The 19,084-nt window shown below is 39.6% G+C and overlaps 1 protein-coding gene across 4 annotated transcripts in view; it reads left to right on the top strand.

Moving 5' to 3' along the window:
- SLC4A4 (solute carrier family 4 member 4) overlaps positions 1-19,084 on the top strand; it is a 387,105-nt gene that overhangs the window by 70,298 nt on the left and 297,723 nt on the right. For all 4 annotated transcript variants that reach the window (XM_072624425.1, XM_072624427.1, XM_072624426.1 and 1 more), the window contains exon 3: positions 3,538-3,717. In XM_072624425.1, the coding sequence (XP_072480526.1) occupies positions 3,538-3,717 (180 nt within the window). The remainder of the gene's footprint in view (positions 1-3,537; positions 3,718-19,084) is intronic.

Below are 19,084 nucleotides of genomic sequence, written 5' to 3'. Positions count from 1 at the left end.
CTGAGGCCAGATTTGAACTCATGAAAATTAGCCTTCTCACTCTGTGCATTGCACCACCTCACTCCCCTTATGATAAATAAAGTCAAGCAAAACCAGTTGTTCACTGAAGGGCCCTTCCTTGTCTCCTTCGCTGTTTCATGATGAATATTCCCTCCCATCTCCCAGGTTTTGTCATGGGCTGTTTCCTCTTCTTTCTCTATACCCCATCTCTGGGCGGTGGGGGGGGAATTACACTAGTGTAAGAACACCAAGGTGGCATGTAAGAAGCAGAGTTAGAATTTGAGTCTGTTCTTTTGAATCTAGATGAAGGGAACGTTTCCTATATTTCAGGACCTTTCTTCAGAAAGTACTTTCCCTGATACTTGGTTTGAAGGTCCACTCCAAGAATCACTGTAGGCATGGGATTTATTCAATAATGGTAGGTATTACTAGCAAGTTGGAAGAGTTGGCCACCAGTAGATCCTAGTAGTTTTAAAGAGTTTGGCCAAATGCACTCGGAGGTTTGACATCATCATAAAACTAATTTGTGTGTGTCTAATGTTAGTATTGGCAATTTGCCATAATATTCTGTTGAGAAAATGTTTAATGATGCAAGATTTGTTTTCTTTCTCCACTTCTTAAATTAATTACTTTATAGGATATAGTATAAAGGGGACTGGGCTTGGAAACAGAGTATCTGGGTCTAAATCCTGGTTCTGGAACTTCTGAGCTGGGTGGCTGTTGACAAGCAGTATATCTGGTGCTCCAGTTTGCCTATCTGTAAAATGGGTTTAATGCCCGTATTTAAGTGACAGAATGGTTGTATTGTTGCTTAGTCATTTTTCAGTAATGTCCAATCCTTCATGGCTTCATTTGGGGTTTTCTTGGCAGAGATAACTGGAGTAGTTTATCATTTCCTTCTCCAGCTCATTTTACAGATGGGAAAATTGAAGCAAATAGGATTAAGTGACTTGCATAGGATGGTTGTGAGGGATTTGCTTTGAAACCATTACAATGTTACGGCGTCACAGGTTCATTGATTTACAACTGGTAGGGACCTCAGAAGGGGCAGCTAGGTGATACAGTGGATAGAGCATAGAGTCAGGAAGACTCATCTTTGTGAATTCAAATCTAGCCTCAGATACATTCTAGCTGTATGACCCTGGACAAGTCACTTAACTCTGTATACCTCAGTTTCCTCATCTGTAAAATGATCTGGAGAAGGAAATGGCAAACCACTTTCTGTCTTTGCCAAGAAAATCCCAAAAGGGGTCACAAAGAGTTGGTAGCAACTGAACAACAACTGTACTCCCTCATTTTACAGGTGAGGAAATTGGGGCACACAGAGAGCTAAGTGATTAACCCAGGGTCACACAGGTAGAAATCAGAGATGAACCCAAGTCTCTTGAATCTAAAATCAATGTATATTTTTTACTTTACCAAAGCTAACTTCTTATTTATTATTCTTATTCTTATATAATACTTTTAAAGGAAAGGGATCATATCAGCACCCACCTTCTTTTGATTTACTCGAAGGAACAAGTTGGCAGCTTCCATCCTTGTGACTTTTGAGATAAAGCTGCTGGACTCACCTCCTAGACTTGTGAAGCGGAAACAATTGACACTGTTTTTAAAATTCACGTTGTTTCTGAGACATTTCCTACTTCCTAGTAAAAGTGAGCTTTCCCATGAGAACCATTTGCTCACAAATGGTTAGGTTTGATAAATCTCGCATGAAATGCACCAGGGAGTATTTCCCTGTGGCTCTAATTTGGAGGGGAGGGAGGAGGGAAGAAAAAGTACTTTCACTTCTTTCAGTGGCCAGCAGGACTCTAAATTTCTCTTGAAGATTTATATAGACCCCTGGATTATTCTTGTCTCGGTTGAAGCTTCTTTCTTGAAGGAGGATAAAATTCCTTTTAACCTCTGCCAAGTAGAGGCAACGGCCCTATGAATTACAATGTTTTCATAAGTGTCTGATAAGTTATTGGGAAAAATAATTCACTGCAATTTAAAAGAAATATAGCATGTACATCAGTCAGTCAATAAGCCTTTGTTAAATCCTTACTATGAGCCAGACACTAGGCTGTGTGTTTGTAGAAACAAAGTAGAAGTCAAAACAGACCCTGCTGTCAAGGAACTTTTTAATGGGAGAGACAACATGTAAATTAATAGACATATGCAAGATACCTACAGGGTAGATAGGAGGGAACTATAGAGGAGAAGGCTCCAGCAACTGGAAGGATTGGAAAAGGCCTCCTATGGAAGGTGGGATTTGGGCTGGGTCTTGAAGGCCTCCTAGTTAAATCAGAGGCACAAGTGAGGAGTGTTTCTGGAATGAAGGACAGCCAGTGCAAAATCATGGGGGTGGGTGATTGAGTGTTGTAGGAAAGGGAGTAGGTCAGTGTACCTGGATCATATGGTGTGCAGAAAGGCATAATGCAGAAGACTAGAGGGTAGGAAGGGGCCAATTGAGAAGGGCTTTAAATTCCAAGAGAGAACCTTATAATTGATATTGGAGGCATATTATAGTTTTGGGATAATGCCTCTAATGCTGGGAAATTGTTGTGAAGGCATTGTCCTTATGCAAATGTCAAGTGAAAGCCATAGATGACAAAAATGAAATCTATGTTATTGCTGTTGTTGATATGTATTACTTATGTTGCTTCTGAAATGGGTGGTTCCCATATATCGGATGACTAGTCCATAAAAGAGTGTGAAAAGTTTTGCTCTCTTGCAACAAAGTCTAGAACATTGGCTTCCTTTTTTGTCTTGTCAGATGTTATGACAAAAAGAAATATCACCTGTGAATTCTGCAACTTCTTTGATCCATTGAAAGAATTTCACAGTCCTATTGCTCATGTTCCTCTCTACAAAACAGTTTTGACCTGGGTGTTTAATTTGATTAATGCAGCAGAGAGGAGAGGTGGTATTGCATTGCGGTCACGCTGACCTTAGGGTCAAGAAGACCTGAGTTCAGGTTCTGTTTCTGACAAATATTGGCTATCATCCTCATGTAGAAATCTCTAAATATCACATCCTTTGGATGTTATGGTACTTTGAATAGTTTGGAAACAAATTTCATTTAGAAAAGCCATAAGAGCAAAAAGAATTTTAAAAAATTAAGTAGTTGAGATGTTTAATTACATGAATATTAAATATTAATTATTCTTATTAATTAATTTTATTAATATTACATATTAATAAGATTTAATTCTGGTTATATCAAGAGTTAAGCCAAAGAGTTCCTTTGTTGTTGTTGAGTTATTTTTATCATGTTTAACTTCCCCAAACCCTAAACCTTCCCCATACCCTAAAGCCCTAAAACTTGGAAGTTAACTAGCGGTTTAGATACCTGTGTTATTTTTTTTAATCTGAAATTAATCTATGGCCAACTGAATCCTGTTAGGGAAATCATTTCTCCCTCCAAACTGCACTTAGTGGTCAAATCCAGGAGGGTGATAATGCTCAGACATTTTCATGTGTCTTCTCGCTAATGTGATGCGTGAATAAGAAGAGGAATGTGATTTGGAATATCAATATGATTACTTTTCTTAGGTCACCACACCATCTACATTGGCGTTCATGTGCCGAAGAGCTATCGCAGGCGGCGGCGGCACAAGAGGAAGGCGGGCCACAGGGAAAAGAAGGAGAAGGAAAGAAACTCAGAGAACTATTCTGACAAATCTGATGTGGAGAATGCCGATGAGTCAAGCAGTAGCATCCTCAAACCACTCAGTGAGTACTTTTTGGTCTCTTTCTCTACCCCTCTCCTAATTCTTTGGAAAGGCAGTTACCGATCCCGAGGAGGCTGGCGATTGACTTCCCAAAGTTATCTTCTCCTGGACTGCTAGAAGCTAGGAGTGCCTTGTATTACTTGTATGCTGCTTTAGGAATTTATTGGGTAAGGGTACAAATGCAACAGAGAATCTCCTAGCTAAAACTTGGTATTATGGTCTTTAAAAAATTCTGTCCTCAATTAGCAGTCGGATACACCTAGGTGTTTAAGGGCAAAATTTTAATGGGAAAAAACCTGGAAGATTTACAGGCTCTTCTGGCTACTTTTCATTTAGAAACCTTTGTGTCTTGGGCAAGCAGATCCTGCCAGTCCTGTAAATGAATGTGGCTTTAAAATAGAATAGTGCCAGGCTGAGAAGGACCAGATTGGAGAGGGAAGGTATAGGTAGTTCCAGGGATCTAGGCTTTGGGTTCTTTTGTTGGAACGGCTGTTTTAGACTCATGTGTTCCATGATGGTTGGCTAGCAAGGAGGGGAAAAGGGAAGGACACAGAATATCTCTGGGGCCCTTTCAGGTCACCAGCTTGGCACTTCCATGTTTTTGTGATCTCATTGATGATGGAATCTCCTTCAGTGATGCACACCACCACTAACTCGTCTATGCTTTTGTTGTTGGTCATTGGTTTCAGCCATCTTTGACTCTCCATGACCCCATTTGGGTTTTTTTTTTTGGCAGACACTGGAATGGTTTGCATCTTCTCCAACTCATTTTACAGAAATTTAAGAAAGTAAGGCAAGCAGGATTAAGTGACTTGCCCAGGGTCACCTATCTAGTCAGTGTCTGAGGCCAGATTTGAGCTCAGGTATCCTTGATACCCAGTGAACCACTTACCTGCCCCTTATTTTATCTTAGATGACTCTTGTCATGTCTGAAAATACTCCTCAAGAGTCCGCCAAGGTGCTCAGGGTCTTCATCTAGATCTCTTGATATTGCATAGGTATTAGTGACTGCTCCATTTCCTTTTCCAATCATTCATTTCTTTGATAATATTTTTTGTACTACTTCCCTTGGGCAATCCTTTGTTGGTAACATACTGACACGTACTTCTCATAATCTTCATGCACATGCTCACCATTGCCTTTGGAAGACTTTAATTCTTTGGAGATGGTTGTAATTCTATGTCTCACATACACATAACATCAGTGAAGCAATATAAATTGATGAAATATGAGCCTTTGTTTCAGAGGGAAGTTTAGGGCTTATTAAAAGCAATTTGCAGTTTCCACAATGCAGATCCATACTGTGCTTCAATTCTGGGCTAACTTCAGTGTGAATCTGCAGTATCTCTTTTGTTTAGAGGTATTGGTGCCAGACCTATGGGTTGTCCATCCAGCTGCAAACCTGAGGCTAGACAATAGGGATTTTAAAAAATAAATGTTTTACTGATGCTTATTTAAGTATCTCCTTGTCACTTCTCAGTGATTCTTCTTGCCCAAAGAATTCAGCCTTATAACAAAGAAGTTCAGTTAAACAAGTAAATTAATATGGCTATGCCTTATTGTGTATTTCATTGTCCACGACCTCTCTATTAGGAGGGGATGGGCATTCTTCAGTATCGGTCCTCTGAAGTCATGGATAATAAATCTTCATCCACTTGGTTTTTCCTGTGTGGATTGTAAAGCCAAATCCTTTGAATGATTGTGTTTGGAATAGTAGAGAAAACCTTGGCAATAAAAGCCTCTAGCTTTGAATCCTGGCTCTGACACTTAACTCTCATATGATTTTGGGTAAGTCAGTCTCTTGGCTTTCCTCATCTGTAAAATGAGGGGGTAGACTAGCTGCCCTCTCAAGTTCCTTCCTTTTAGGTGTCAATGCATGAACCTCTGATCACTTTGAAGACTTTGCAGTATGTCAGGGATTGATGCAATCCATACAATATTATCTGAAAACAGGAGCCATTGGAAGAATTTCACCATCAAAAGAGCTTGAAAATTTTCATTTGGGTCCTATGCTGGGTCCTTCTATAACAGAGACAAACCACCTTGTGCTTCTATTGTTTTCCTTCTTGTTTCTCTCATGGGACCATATTTCATACACACACATATACATGCATGTGCATCTATCTACATAACACACATATCCACATGTCATATCATACACAATAGATGTATTTATACCTTATCATACATATATACACACATACAAACACATAAAGGTATGTATTCATATATGTATGCATATATATATACATACACCTCTCTCTATGTATGTGTATACATATATCTATATTTTTCTGACACCTTGGTAGAGGAAATACTGGAGGTAGACAGACCAGACCAATCAGGAAACTATGATTGGTGAGGGCCTGAACCCCAGTTTCTTTCAGGAACCACCTAGGAAGGGAAGAAGGATGAGGACAGTATTGCAAAAAGTGAGGAAAGGAATGGATTTAGAGAAACTTGGAAAGCTTGAATGAAATGATACAGAAGCAGGAGAATAATTTAGGTCATGGCTTTAATCATGTAGAGGAAAGCAGCTTTGAAAGATATAAGAACTCTAGTCAAAGCAATGACCAATCATGATGTGAAAAGAGGCATATTCTCTACTTTTTGATGGAGAAATGATAGACAGGAGAGATATAGAATAAGATGGATGTTTTAAGACACTGCCAATACATCAACTGTTTTCTTTGACTGTTCTGATTTGTTACAAAGGAGGGCTTTTAGTGTATGTGTGCGTGGTTCATGTGTGTGTGTATATGTGTGTGTGTATGTGTAGGCATGAGGGGATAGTGTGTGGACAGAGGTAGTAGATGTGGAAAATGAAGAAAAAGAAAAAAGCATCATTGAACCATTTTTAAAAATGCCCAGAAGATAATCAGAAAGAATTTCAGAAGCAAGTAGGTCTGTGTTGTAACTACTGTATAGTTATAGTTACTATGTGTAACTACTGTTACCTTTTTAAAAAGCTGTTGTAATGGAGTCATACTTTCATATACAATCTCTCTGTTCTTTGCATGTGTTGTTTGTATTATATATGTGTATGAGCATGTAAATATATTTACATGTACACATACATATATGTACACAGTTCAGGTTCTTTCACCTTTCACCTTGCTATTATAATAGCTTCTTCCCTTGTGGTACTGGATGTACAGAGGGGAGGACAGTTGTGAGATATCATAGAAGTAGCATTAATAGGAGGACTTAGCAAGTAATTGGATATGAGGGGTTAGAGAAGAGTCGAGGATAAAATTAATATTTAGGCCTGGGTAACTAGGAGTATGCTGGTATCATAAACAGAAATAGGGACATTAGGAGGAGGGGCATGTTGAAAGAGTGAGCTCAGTTTCAGACACGTTGAGTTTTGAGGGTGCCAGTAGGACATTGAAATGGAGAAGTCCATCAGGCAGTTGGGAATGCAGGCCTAAAGCTCAGGGGAGAAATTAGAGCTAGATATAAAAAATTGGAAATTGTCTGCCAACAATGATTATTGGATCCGTGGGAGTACATGAGATTGCTGGGGGAGAGAGTACAGAAAGAGAAGGGAAAATGGCTAAGGGCTGTGCTTTGGGGTTTACTCACATTTAAGTGTGGGAGGATAAAGTTAATCCATGCATCCATCAATCAATTAATCCAAAAGGAATGGGGAATAGCAGTGCCAGAAGGTGCAACCAGGTCAAAGACACTAAACTCTGAGAGAAGGCCATTAATGGGGTCTGACAATTAAGAGGGCTGGCAACTTTCATAAGAACAGTATTATAGTATGATTAGGTTGGAAGCCTAGACTGCATAGAGTTGAGAAATGAGTGGGTAGTGAGGAAAGTGGAGGCGACTGATTATTCACACTGCTTTCTAGCACTTTAGCAGTATAGGGGAAGAGAAATAAAGACTGATACCTTCAAGGAGTGTCAGGGTCAAGGAAATTGTTTTTAGGAAAGAGGACATCTGAGCATGTTTGTAAGTAGTCAAAAAGGAGTCAGTAGAGAGGGAGATATGGTGCTTGGGAGAGAGAAGAAATGATCTTCAATGTAATCTCCTCGAGGAGACAAGAAGGAATGGGATTGAGGGCACAAGGGGAATGGTTATGCCTTTCTGAGGAGTAGGATCTTCATTTCTGGAATTAGAGTGAAAAGGAGAAGATTCAGGAAGATCCAGACATGTTCCATGGAGGATGGGAGAAGAAAGAAATGATGACAGATGATCTTAATCATTTGAGTAGAGTAGGTGACATACTGAAAGATAAAGGAGATGGTGGTGAAATTGGAATGTTGAGATGTCAGGTGGCTTGGAGCAGTCACTGAGGGAGGAGTCAGTCGGGTCAACAGTGGGATTATCAAGTCTCAGTTGAGACTGGATAGCATGCATTGGTGAGAAGCTGGATAGCAGGACCCACTTAGCATTTGGTTGCTTGGATGAAAGGATGGAGAGGGTTTCCTAAGGCCACCATGGTGAAAGTAGGGGCAACAGGAGGATGAGGAGAAGGCAGCAGATTTAAAGGCAGGTGATGGTGCTTTGTGAAAATGGCTAGCTCTAAGGCCAGTATGGAAGCAGGAGAAGTGAAATTAGAGTTGGAGTAAGAGACAGCATGGTGTATTGGTTAGAGCATGCAGGGGACTTGGGGTCAGGAAATCTTGGCTTCAAAACCTCTCAGACATTTACTACCAATGGGATCCTATGCAAGTCACATCATTTCTTTGTGACTCAGTTTCCTTATCTGTAAGAGGAGAAGATTGAACTAGGTGACCTCCAACACCTCTTTCAGCTCTAAATCTTTAATATAAGATGGAGTGGGAGAAGAAAGAAGGATGGAGAGGACAGTTTGTGAGGAGCATACGCAGGGAAAAGTGAAGCATGCGGTAATGGCAGAGGTAGGAAGAGTGAGAAGCAAAATACAGTTTAGTTTCTTAGAGGTGGAAAAGTTTTGCATGGTAGGGCATGTCCATAGAAAGTGTGTCCTTGTGAGGCATGTCTATTCCTTTGAGATACTGAGGTAGAGGGAAATTTGACATCTTGGGGATGAAGGTCAAAGGGCATGAAGGTAGTTTTAATCCCCAAGGACGAGAATAGGGATTGGCATCACGGAAGACCATGATTCAGATGCCAAAAACATTGATACATTTGAGAAAGTGATTACAGAGGTTGTTAAATGATAGCAATCCATCAGTCATTCAATCAGCATTTATTAAGTACCTACTCTGTGCCAGGCACTGTTCCAAGTGCTAGAAAGGGATGCAGTCAGGAGAATATGATCTTAAGGGGAGACTATGAATGACAGTGGAAGAGCACAAGTTTGTAAGTAGCAATGGGGAGCAGAGAAGAGCTTGTATTTATATCATGGCTTAAAGTTCACAAAGTACTCTACAAATATTACCCCTTTTTATCCTCATGAATAGCCCTGGGAAGTAGGTGCTATTATTATAAGAAACTGAGACAGAGGTTAAGTGACTTGTCCAGGGTCACACGCTATTAAGTATCCAAGGTGGGATTTAAACTCAGGCCTTCCTGACTGCAGGTGGAGTGTTCTACACATGGTGCCACCAAACTGGCAACCCTTCCTGATCCTGTGAGTGCCTAATATCTCGCTACTAATACTTCTTCTATCAAAGTTACCAGTGAACCTTTGACTGTCATGTCCAATGGCAGAGTGAAATTGATGTTTATGCCTGGATAACTAGGAATATGTTGACGTCATCAGTAGAAATGCGGATATTGGGAGGAGGGCCAAGGTCTAGAAGCTTGGGTGTAGTTTTAGAAATGTTGAAATTGAAGTGCCAGTAGGACATTCAAACAGAGAGGTCCATCAAGTAGTTGGATGAGGGGTCATGAAGAGGATCAAATACTGTAGAGAACTGTGACCGACATGGTGATATCAATAGAAAGCCCAATTCAAGATAAGAGGAGGAATTCTTGATGAAACTGAGTTTGCTAAGAACAGGTCAATAGGCCAGTGCAAGGGCTGAGTAGAGTAGAATTGTGACTGTGTAGAGATGGATAGGGTTAAGAGAGCTGGGGAAGTAGCAAGGGAAAGAGACAGAGTCAAGAATCAATTCTAAATGACTGTGGTTAGAGGAGGTCATGGTTGTTGGAATTTGATGGCCATATGGCAGGGGAGAACCAGTGGGCAGAATGTTGTAGGTGAAACTTGCCCAGATGTTTTATTTAGAATTTTGGTGCCTTTGTTGATGTTCTGTCCAGTCAGATGTTTAGATGGATGTGTGTGTGTGTGCGTGCATGTGTGCGTGCTTGTGTGTGTGCACACGTGGCACACACATATGTATTCTCTTGCCTTGGAGAAACCTTGGCCATGTGTAGTCCTCCAGCTAAAAGGAGGCATCACCATTCTGTGTGGTGGCAGAGAAAAGCATCAGAAACCTGCTCCAATTTAGACAGGTCATCCCCTGACCGAACTCATATACTTGGGGCGTTTCCTGTTGGCAAAGAGTCCTACATTCTTAGCCTTTTTTCCCCCCGTACCAGGAGAAGTAAGGAGCTTGTAGCAAATTACATTATGGGTGGGACAGATGAAGATTGGATTCAGTAATCACAAGTGATGACAGACAAAATTAGACTAAAAAGCTTGAGGGTCTTGAAAAGTAATTTTACGGAGTTAATTTAAAAGGGGGCGTGAAACAGTAATTTGTGTCTTTTATATTCTGACAGTTGGAACAGAGCAGGTGGCATAGGAGGCTAGAGAATCTACTACATTAAGAGCAGATTGGACAGGGTTCAGATATGGTTCACTGAGATGGAGGGGGAGGTTGATTGGAAAGAGCGTGATTAAGACTTAGATGGGAAGAGAGGACAGGAAAATGAAACGTACACTTTTCATTCGAACATTTGGAGAGGAGTCGAAAATGATTATGCAATGTTGGCTAAAGGATAGGGGTGTGTTACACATAGCAATGTCTATGTGTAACACTTATAAAGAATGTTTTAAGACCTTTAAGGCTCTAGAATTGAGGGGGAGAAGGGTGATACACTAGGGAAAAATAAAAGCCCTGACCTACTATATAGATTGATGCCATCTATCATAGTTTACTAGCTCTGTTGGAAGACACCCAGATCCAAAATAGTAAGAGTGTGTAGAAGAGAACAGGGAGGTGGTAGGGACTTTTATTTACCAGCTGTTTGCTCCATGGCTGGCTCTGGCCAAAGTTTATACCATCACTCTCATTCTTTCCCAGTGAACCTTAAACTTGAAAATGCACCTGTCATATGGTGCTATCTCAAATATATGTGCATACATGTATGTATATCTGTGCATGAGAATGTATACATATGATTATATTTGCATCTATATGACATACATATCATGTTGAATTTGGGGAATCAGATATTTGGTGTCAAAGAATGTGTAAAGTAATTCTTACCTCTGTCATCGGAGAGTTTTTATTACTAAGGGATATTGCCTCCTGTTCTTGCGCCCAAGCATCTCAAGGAATTGCATAGTAGTTCGGAGTGATCCGAATAGTCTGAATTTAGATAGTGACAGGCACCAAATCATCCAGTTATCTTACAGTAATAGCTAAACAGAAGGCAAAACAAGACTAATTAAAGCATAACAGGAGCCGGTGAGATAACACATGTAAAACAATTTCACAAATCAGAGAGCATTATATAAATGCTCATTATTATTACTGTATTCTCATGATTATTTTTATTTTTATAAAATTCTGTTCATAAATATGAGATGCTCTCCCACCAAAGTACATAGTATATCCATAGGGGAGAAGTGGGCACAAACTTACTGCAGCACTGCTTTTTATTCTGTCAAGGCATGCACATCTCTTCAGCCTCATTCATTTGGTGTTTTGAGTGAGGAATCCAACCTCTTTCTACCTATTGCACTAAGTAATGAACTGGATTTGTTGCTCTCTATCTCTCCCCAAAGTGGTGTCAGAACCTTCCAACTCTATGTGTGATGATTCAAAATAAGCCTATTTTTTTTTAAATATTGGCAATGAGAGAGTTTGGGGAAGAGGGAAGTGGCAAGCACGAGGGGTAACAGTGGAATAAGGAAGTCATGTACGATGAGTGGATAAGACAGGTATATATACTGTGTTTTTTCTTAAAAATAATTCTTTTTCACTACTCAGTACTAAACATTTTTTTCAAGTTGGCAGTTGCTGTACTCCATGAGTTGCCCAAAAAAGTAGATAAGAAGATGGTATGGTCCTGGCTCAGAGTGGCTTAGGATAAGTCAGCTTCCTCTTGTGGATAATTTTTGCCGCTATGCTGCTTATTTTTCTAGAATGGGTTTCCTGGAATATTTATAGTCTTTCTTCTGTCTACAGAGACTCTCCAAAGATCTGTAATCTGTTTAGAGAGAGAAGAACAAACACTGATAGTAGTGCTAACAGTAGGACGTGGGTTTGAATCCTGACATCTCTGTGTGACCTGGGGCAAATATCTAACCTTCCTGGGACTCATTTTCCTGATCTGCAAAATGAGGGATTTGAACTGGACCATGGATTCTTAACCTGAGGTCCATGAATAGATTTAAGGGGTCCATAACCTGGGATGAAAAAACAATTAGGTTTGTTTGTAATGGGAAAAAGTTCACTAACCTCTAACTGAAGTTTAGCATTGTCACCATTTGTGAAGGTAGGCAACAAAGCACAGTAGTATTAGTAGTACCTGTGACTTTGTCACCAGTGAAAATCATAGATAGTTTTCTATTATGGTTTGTATATTATGACTATATAATATAATGTCTTACGTTATAGTCTATTATAATTGTTGCAGATATATCAAAATATCATTCATGCTTATCACAACTTCCCATTGCTGTGGCTATTAGACTTCTGAGCCGTGTATGAGTAAAATCCTCCTATATACTGCCACTCGAGAGAAGCCCATTTTTGCTTTAAATTATGGAAGCTTTAATTCCATTTGCAACAAAATATCTTTGAGGATCAGGATATTCAATATTCATAACCATCGAACCCCCCAAATCAAAATTGATTGGATGTGTAACATGACATGCCTCATGTTTCTTCATCAAAGAGCACCCATCTCATAGATGAATGTCCTTATGTAAGCTAAGCCAACCATACCCCTCACACTGATATGTCTTTTAAAAATAAAAATTTCACTTTAGCTCACCTATATTTTAAATGGACTGCATTATTTAATACATTAATAAAGAAGCACATATTATTTTATCACATTTGCTTTTTAAAAATATTTTGAGAATATTATATTATAACTAGTTTCCTTTGCAATTCTGTGTATTTTGTTTTTTGCATTTAGATAGATTCTTCTGAAAAGAGCTGCTAATGGGATCTATCACACAAAAATGTTCAGACCCCTTGTATTTAATTACCTTGGAGCCCTCTTTCTGTTCTGCCTACATGAGCTTAATAATCTTTTCAGCGAGTTTACATGTATTGTTTTATTTGAGCATCACACAAGTATTATTATCTTCATGTTATAGGTGAGGAAACTGAGGCACAGAGATGTTAAAGGACTTGTCCATGACCATATGGCTTATAAGTCTTGGTGGTGGAATTTGTCTTTAAATCCAATACTCCTCTTCAGTATGTTAGTCCAAGTTCTCCACCCCCCTCTCTTCCCAGCCCCCATCTTGAACACAAGCTTAGCTTTATATTTGTGTATATTGTCCTTCATTAATGTTTATTTAAAATCTTCAAGAGCATATAACTCTTGCGTCATAAGCCTGCCATTGGTTAGTCTTATACTCCTGTATTCATGTTTTCAGTTCATTAGACTCCTGTAAGGACTGGTGGATATATTCTAATGAGCATTGTTTTATGATCTAGGAACAATGAATGGCAGCAGTCTAGTTAAATTCAGGAAATGGGCAGCTGCTTTTGTTCATTGCTTCTGGGTAAAGCAAACAATATGGCTCTTTCTTGGCGCCAAGAGTGTTTGGAATTGTATCACTTGATTTTTCCTTTTCCCAGTACTCCTCCAATACAACTGCATTTTTATTACCTAAGTGAGTGTACTACTATTTTCTCTTTATTTCTCCCTTTCTTTCTTTCTTTCTTTATTTTCTTAGTTAAGACTCCTCTCTTTACCATGTATGAATATATTGCATATATTTTACATATGGTGAAGCAAGATTTATTCTTATTTTTTTGTCATCCATTTCTTTTTTCTTTGAGATTTTTTAGAAATAAAGTTAATGTGCAGGGAAGAGCAGAGGGAAATTTTTTTTCTTTTGTGTGTCAAGTTCAGTCTTTTTTATGTTTGAAATTATAGGGTAGGAGCATTTCCTTTTGAAAACACTCTATCTCTGGTTATTTTTCTTTCAGTATAAGCATGAAGCGCATGTTCTTTAAGCTTTGAAAATATGTCATTCCTGGAAAAAAAGTGTGTGTGTGTGTGTGTGTGTGTGTGTGTGTGTGTGTGTGTTGGGGGGGAATGAGGTGGGGAGGAATTTATACTTTCTCTTTCCAAAGAGAATTCTTGGAGTCCTTGTCTTTCTTCAGGGTCATTGCCTATGAATATTTGTATATATGTTAGGAGAATTATTGTAAGAATAAAGGCCAGATCACTACAAGGGCCATTGAAACTACATTCCCTGTGAGAAAATTGGGTGCCCTAAGAGAGAAGACTTTCCATAAGGAAAAGAGTTCTTCATCTGAGGTCCATTATTTGGTTTTCTTAAATATTTTGATAACTGTGTTTGAATCTAATTGGTTTCCTTTGCAATACTGTGGATTTTATGTTGTCCATTTAAAACATGATTCTGAGAAGGCGTAGATAGGTTTCCCAGTCTGCCAACGGGTTCCATGATTCAAAAGAAAGGGTCACGAACGTGTGTCATGCAGCATTTTTATTCTAATTCTATCTATAATCAGTCAATATCCTCTTCTCCTTCAAGCCCTCTGTATTTTCACCATCTGTAATACCCTGATAATGACAAGAATATACTATCAGAATATTGCTGTCCCTCCCACTTCACTCGAATATGTCAGTTTCTGTAGTAGCTCTCTCTATTTCTTGACCTTACATTCAGCCTTGGCTCCTGAATTCTGGCCAGTGTAACTTCTTTGAGAGAAGAAAGAAGCAAGGAGCCTTATGGAGTCTTTGGCAGTCTGGGGAAGCCCATGAACCCCTTCTCAGATATCACGTTTTTATAAAATGTTGGGGATATCGAAAAGGTCTGGTTTCCTATGAATGAGACTAATCAAGAGAGAGAGAGAGAGAGAGAGAGAGAGAGAGAGAGAGAGAGAGAGAGAGAGAAGTTTCCCACACAAGTAGGGGTAGATGCTAGAGTCATATTGAGATTTTCATGCTTTTTAATATTTTAAAATATATTCTGTTTTCTTTTTTTCTATGCCCCTGGATCAGTATTGAATTGGGACCAATTCACCCATCATGTGTATTCTAAGAGAGTGTAGGCAAGAGCACCACTAAGAGCAATGAGGGGTTGGGGGGTGGTTGTGGGAGTAGAGGGCAGGACACCTTTTGGGGAAAACAATCTTCAACGTAGTACCACCTGGTGGCTGAGCTGTGCTTTGTTTTCTTTTGTTGGCTAATTTGCTCATTAAGTTACAGCCTTGTTTTCTGTGGGCTTGTGGAAAGCAGGGCAAGAGTCAGATGTGGACTGTTATTCCTATTCCAGCATTTTATGTGTCACCTGGGACACCTACTGTGTATGCAGGAAGCCTATGTCACCGTCCTAACAATTTCTGTGCACTCTTGAAAGTCACTGGTTAAGAAGAGCTATTGAGTCAGAAGAACCAGCTATCCTAAACCAGGATTACAATCTGACAGATTGGGTTAGTTGACCGTCCATAGGCATTTATTAAGCACCTACTACTACATGCCTTATGCGAAGTGCTGGGGATGCAAAGAAGACAAGAGACAGTGCCCCCTTTCAAAGAGCTTATAGTATAATGAAGGAGGCAACATGAAAACAGTTATATACAAACAAGGAATATACAGGATAAATTGGAGATAATTCACAGAATGAAGGCACTAGAATTAAGGAAAATTGGGAATGAGTTTTTGAGAGAGTGAGATTTTTATCTGGGATGTGAAGGATGTGAGGGAAGCTGGTGCAGAGGAAGAGAGTGAGAGAATTCTGGGCATGAGGGACAGTCAGAGAAAATGCCAGGAGTTGATAGATTGCGTTTTTTGTTGTACTGTACAGGTATAACATTGTGGTGTTTTGTGTGGTACAAATAACTGTTCTTTATTCCTTCTGACTGGCTTTTGAGGGGATTGTTAAAGTAAATACATGAACCACCTGAGAAACTTTGAAGTTTGAATGGAAATGTGAGTATTTTATTTTACTTTATGACATTTTAAGATTCTCTAAAACAACGTTTTCTTATCTTCCTTGACTGTTTATAATTGTCATTTTACCTGCTTCAAGAATTATAGGGCAATATAGTGTGTGTGTGTGTGTGTGTGTGTGTGTGTGTGTTTGACAGGAGAATTGATGCTTGTTCTATTTATAGAGTCCAGAGTCCAGGCCTCCACAGAGGATTTTGTTGCTCTCCAAGGACTGATTTATGTTAAAATTCTTTGTCTTGGGGTATCAGGAAGGACAGGAAAGTCAATCAAGTCATGAGATTAATTGTGTTGGTTTGAACAGGGTCTCTGCCACAGGCCACATGGGCATTGGCGAGCCAAGTTGGTCTTCATGTTTGAAATTCAGTAAGAAGAAAGAAAGCAGTTGAATGGATTTTGTAAAAAAGATGTTTTGGAGGAAAAAAATCATTCTCATAGAGCTGTCCAAATTTGTATATGAGAGCATTTAAAAAAGATAAAGCCGGATAAACTTCCTCCATTTTGATTTTTCTGATGTAATGGAGAGTACTGGATTTGGAGTCAGGGGGATGTGGTTTCAAGTCTGACTTCATGTCTTTACTAGCAATGTCAGACTGGGCAAGCCATTTGTCTTCTCTTAGCTTTATTTGTCTCTTCTCTAAGACAAGGAAGATGGACTTAACCTTTATGGTCCACTCAAATACTAAGTCTATAAATCTGTGACTTTAGGGTCTAATTATGCGTGTGTATAATCTGCAGCAGATTATTGTAAAAAATGACTGACTGAAAGATGTAGAGAACAGAGGATCTCATTGGGTTTATTGTTTATTGATAAACACCAAATTGCATAATTCATAGAGCAAACCTTAAAGCCTCTTTTCCAACAAGGTATTTCAGTGACTAGAGCACTGGGCCTGGAGCCAGGAAGACTCACCTACCTGAGTCCGAATCTGGCCTCAGACCTTAGGTGTGTGACTGATCAAGTCACTTAACCCTCTTTGCCTCAGTTTCCTCATCTGCAAAATGACCTGGAGTAGGAGATGGCAAACCAGTCCAGGTTCTTTGCCAAGAAAACTCTCAAAAGAGTTGGACACAACTGAAAATGACTGAACAACACAATTTCCCATCCATACTTCAAATTATATCAGATTCTTTGAAGATGTAACAGATACTGCTTTGTTTGACTAACCTTTGATTGTAAACACTAGGGGAGGCATAAAATAGAGAGACCTCTGCTTTGCAAAGGTATTTGCTGCCATCATAGAGAAGATCCAGTGCAGAATCCTAGAGGAATCCTCTAGAGATGGTGAGGTCCTCTAAATGTTCTGTTTTTAGATGACTGTGCTGGTGATGTACAGCTCTGAGACACTGCAGAACTTGCTGAAAGAGAACCATAATCCCTCCATTTGTTCATATCTATCTGTCTATCCATCTGTCTATCTGTCTGTCTATCTATCTGTCTGTCTGTCTATCTACTTATCTCTGCCAGTCTGTCTATATCTCTCTTTGTTTCTGTCCCTCTCTCTCTCTCTCTACTCATCTCCACCCCATGTTTCTTTCTGTCTGATTAGTTGTCTTCCTATTTCTGTATCTCAGCCAGGGAGGCTGTGCAGATGGACAATGAAGTGGCTTCAGCATTAGACAAAAAAAGGTGAATATAGGGAATTTCCCTTGGAAAATGACAAAACTTCTCCGGTGAACCCCAAACTTTCCCCTGTGGTGAAGGCCCATCTTTTTGCTATCTCCGTTCTATTAGAGTTGTTTGATAGTGTTAAGTCACAGAACATTGCAATCTGTGAAGAATCTTTGCCCACTCAGAGAGCCACAGAGAGGTGCACGGTAAGCAGGTTATAGTGATCGACAGCTAAAGAGCTTTGAAAATACCTGGAGTAAAGAATGTTATCAAAGGAATGTAGGATCAGAAAAAGGGACAGGTCACATTTTAGGAATTAGGCTTAACTGATGGACAGGCCTCATGTGTCACTGGTCTCATAATGTTAAGAGAAATGTTCTTCCCCCACCCTTTTGCCCTTGCCCCACACCATTGGGTTCCTCTTGGTAATTTATGGAAAGACATGTCCAGGTATCACATCGGTGAGCAGGTACAGATGGGTTGCAGTCTGCACCACTGGAAGGATTATCCACTGAGATCACACATCCTTTTGAATATTTATAGAACTGTAGAAATGGGAGGGGAAAGGCATCATCATTTTCCTTCTTTCTACAACCTGGAGCATTAAATTCATTTATTTTCTGCTCTGCTGATGGGTAGTGAGGGATTCTTAATAGTTCTCCCCTGTCACTCTCCCAAGCTATGAAACTGGGAAAGTATGACTAACTTTATCAGGGGTGTTGTGAAAATGGTGCTAGGATTCTTCCAGGCTCCAAAGTGCAGTCATCTTTGACCTGAAAATGAATCCTCCCTAACACATATACAGTCATTGTCCATTTGACCTTTGTTGGAAGAACTCCAGGCAATCCATTTTACCTTTGGATAACACTAATTGTTCAGATTTTTTTCATTGTGTCTATATTTGCTTCATTTGAAACTTTGGCCCTTTTGGCTTCTGCTTCCTCACTTAGAATTTCAAAGAACAAGTCCATTCTCTGTTCCACAGGACAATCCTTCAAATACTTGAAGAAAATCTTTTGGTCTTTGGCTCATCAGCTTGTAGATTTAGAACTAGAAAGGACCTCAGAAAGAGGTTCTCTAATCCAGAGAGACCTCTAGTCCAACATTTTCATTTGATAGATGTGGAAACGGAGGCTTAGCTAGGGGAAGTCACTCCTCTAAGGTTGCTTAGGGAGTACATAACAGAGCTGGGATATGAACCCTAATCCTGACTCCAAATCCTACCTTCTTTCTATTACACCAAGTGACCTTTTCCCCAGCTCAGATATCCATAAGTCCTTCAGTTGAATCTCACATGTCATGAACTTTTTTGAGTTTTTAATAACTTGTTTGCTTTGCCCTCTTCTGGATGGTGTAACCTATCAGTGTAGTTTCCAAAGTGAGATCCCCAGACCTGAACTCAGTACTCCAGACATGGTCTAAGGAGGGCCAAGTACAGGAGGAATTATCACCTTCCTATCTCTGGGCACCATTCCTCCCTTGA

Source organism: Notamacropus eugenii, chromosome 7 (assembly GCF_028372415.1).
Source record: "Notamacropus eugenii isolate mMacEug1 chromosome 7, mMacEug1.pri_v2, whole genome shotgun sequence".
Taxonomy (NCBI): Eukaryota; Metazoa; Chordata; class Mammalia; order Diprotodontia; family Macropodidae; genus Notamacropus; species Notamacropus eugenii.
This window is presented reverse-complemented; position numbering and strand designations above follow the sequence as displayed.